The 2,408-nt window shown below is 39.0% G+C and overlaps 1 protein-coding gene across 1 annotated transcript in view; it reads left to right on the top strand.

The window, feature by feature from the left end:
- The window catches only part of LOC107688607 (ribosomal protein S6 kinase alpha-6-like), a 39,372-nt gene that overhangs the window by 22,694 nt on the left and 14,270 nt on the right, over positions 1-2,408 (top strand). The window contains exons 7-9 of the mRNA XM_016486320.1: positions 1,210-1,316; positions 1,562-1,599; positions 2,014-2,156. Of these exons, the coding sequence (XP_016341806.1) occupies positions 1,210-1,316; positions 1,562-1,599; positions 2,014-2,156 (288 nt within the window). The remainder of the gene's footprint in view (positions 1-1,209; positions 1,317-1,561; positions 1,600-2,013; positions 2,157-2,408) is intronic.

Raw genomic sequence — 2,408 nt, 5'->3', positions numbered from 1 at the left:
TATATATATAATTGTTTCTCTGTTTATTTATTTGTACATTTGTACTGTACTTATTGACCATGTTGATTCATGTGCACAATCACCAGGCAAACAAGGCCACATACTGCAGAGTTTACTGTGGCTCTGATGTGGCATTTAATTGAACTCTTACATTAGAGATTGAGGCATATTTGATACAGCAACTTACACACAATCACTATGTTTACATGCAGCCAAACATTCCTATAGGGCTGTAGTTAATAATTGTATTGATGGCTCAATCGGATTGAAAAGTCTTCATGTAAACACTGCAGTCGATCTGATTGAGCTCGATCTGAATAAAATTGTTCTGATTGAAAGAAAAGGCAAAAAAAAGTCAGATCAACAGGAAAAATTAAGAATGTAACCACTTGAATCTGACTGTTTTCAAAATCAGATTCAAAAATACCTCATGCACATTTAATTACAGTTTATGTCTTTCAAGCGTGTGTATATGTATTTACATCTTATGAACTGGTCAGTGGAGGAGTCTAAATATTTACAAAAAATTGTAAATATTTGCTTTAAAAAAAACAAAGCTCTTCTGATATACGTGGCACAAATCAGATATGTGACCCTGGAGCACAAAACCAGTCATAAGGGTCAATTTTTTTAAAATTGACATTCATGCATCATCTGAAAGCTGAATAAATAATCTTTCCATTGATGTATGGTTTGTTAGGATAGGACAATATTTGGCCGAGATACAACTATTTGAAAATCTGGAATCTGAGGGTGCAAAAAAAATCTAAATATTGAAAAAAATTGCCTTTAAAGTTGTTCAAATGAAGTTTTTAGCAATGCATATTACTAATCAAAAATTAAGTTTTGATATATTTACAGTAGGAAATTTACAAAATATCTTCATGGCATTGGCATAAAAGAAAAATCAATAATTTTGACTCATACAATGTATTTTTGGCTATTGCTACAAATATACCCCAGCGACTTAAGACTGGTTTTGTGCTCCAGAACCACAATTTCTGAACGTGGCAACTGGGCACTGTGCATGAGCTGAAGTTTTGTTCAGAATACATGCAATTTACATGTAAACGAATGTACATGTGAATCGTTTAGGCTTCATATAAACACGACATTCAGAACCTTTCCATCTTTGTCATGATGATGCTGTGCATTATGTTGTTGTGTGTGATCTTTGATGCGAGAGTAAATCTGTCCAGTTCTTACTAGGTTATGTTTACAGAGGAGGATGTGAAATTCTACCTTGCAGAGCTGGCCCTTGCATTGGATCATCTACACAACCTAGGCATTGTTTACAGAGACCTGAAGCCTGAAAAGTAAAGTATCCCCCTTCACCTCTCCGCTTCTCTCTCTGTGTGTAGAGTAGAAACCACTCTCTCTCTGTCTCCGTCTCTGGCTTTCACCTGCCCTCTTTTTTTGATATTTTATTAAATAAGGATGGATATATCTGACAGAACCAATGTTCAAGATTGTAATCGAGAGGTTTTGGATGTTGTTTGTTGACTTGTTTAGTTCATGTATTTTTGTATCTGTATTGGAGAAATGTGGTCTTAATTTTCAGCATTTTGCTTGATGAAGCTGGACATATCAAGTTAACAGGTACGTACCCTTATTACACATCACTTTCCTGCCTGTTGAACTAGTGCATGTAGATACCAGGCAGTTCTGTAATGTTTGACATCTACTGTTAGCGTTTCACCCTGAATTCTCTAAAATGATTGAGTCATGTGTGGTGTGTTTGTGTCATGATGGGGTTGTTTGTCAAGCTCTGCTGCTGGAGGGCTGTCAGCTCCTGCCTGTAGTTTTCACGTAATCCTCGATAAACTCTGCAGGACAGTGACTCCGGGAGCAGAGTTGGAAGCTCTGCTGCTGGAGGGCTGTCAGCTCCTGCCTGTAGTTTTCACGTAATCCTCGATGAACTCTGCAGGACAGTGACTCCGGGAGCAGAGTTGGACACCCCTGGTTTAGCTTGGTGATGCAGATGTGACAGATGTGCTGCTGTGCCTTTTCCAGACTTTGGGCTCAGTAAAGAATCGGTAGATCAGGACAAAAAAGCGTACTCGTTCTGTGGCACTGTGGAGTATATGTCCCCTGAGGTGGTCAACAGAAGAGGTCACACGCAGAGCGCTGACTGGTGGTCCCTCGGCGTCTTAATGGTAGGACCTTAATGACTTTGTCTCTCCCCTAATGTGCATGTTTGGAAAATGTGACGCTATATATGCAACACTGTTCTCTGAAGACAAGGAACAAGGTGCAGCATGGCTAGCATGGTATCCACTCTCAGCTGAAGCGCAGCTGTGGTCTGTCAGTGAGTATAACTCGAGATCGACCGATAATCGTTTTACCGATACTTTTCCTGATATTTAAAGGGTTAGTTCACCCAAAAATGAAAATTAGGCTGTGTTTTA

Source organism: Sinocyclocheilus anshuiensis, unplaced genomic scaffold (assembly GCF_001515605.1).
Source record: "Sinocyclocheilus anshuiensis isolate Anshui unplaced genomic scaffold, SAMN03320099.WGS_v1.1 scaffold557, whole genome shotgun sequence".
Classification (NCBI taxonomy): domain Eukaryota; kingdom Metazoa; phylum Chordata; class Actinopteri; order Cypriniformes; family Cyprinidae; genus Sinocyclocheilus; species Sinocyclocheilus anshuiensis.
This window is presented reverse-complemented; position numbering and strand designations above follow the sequence as displayed.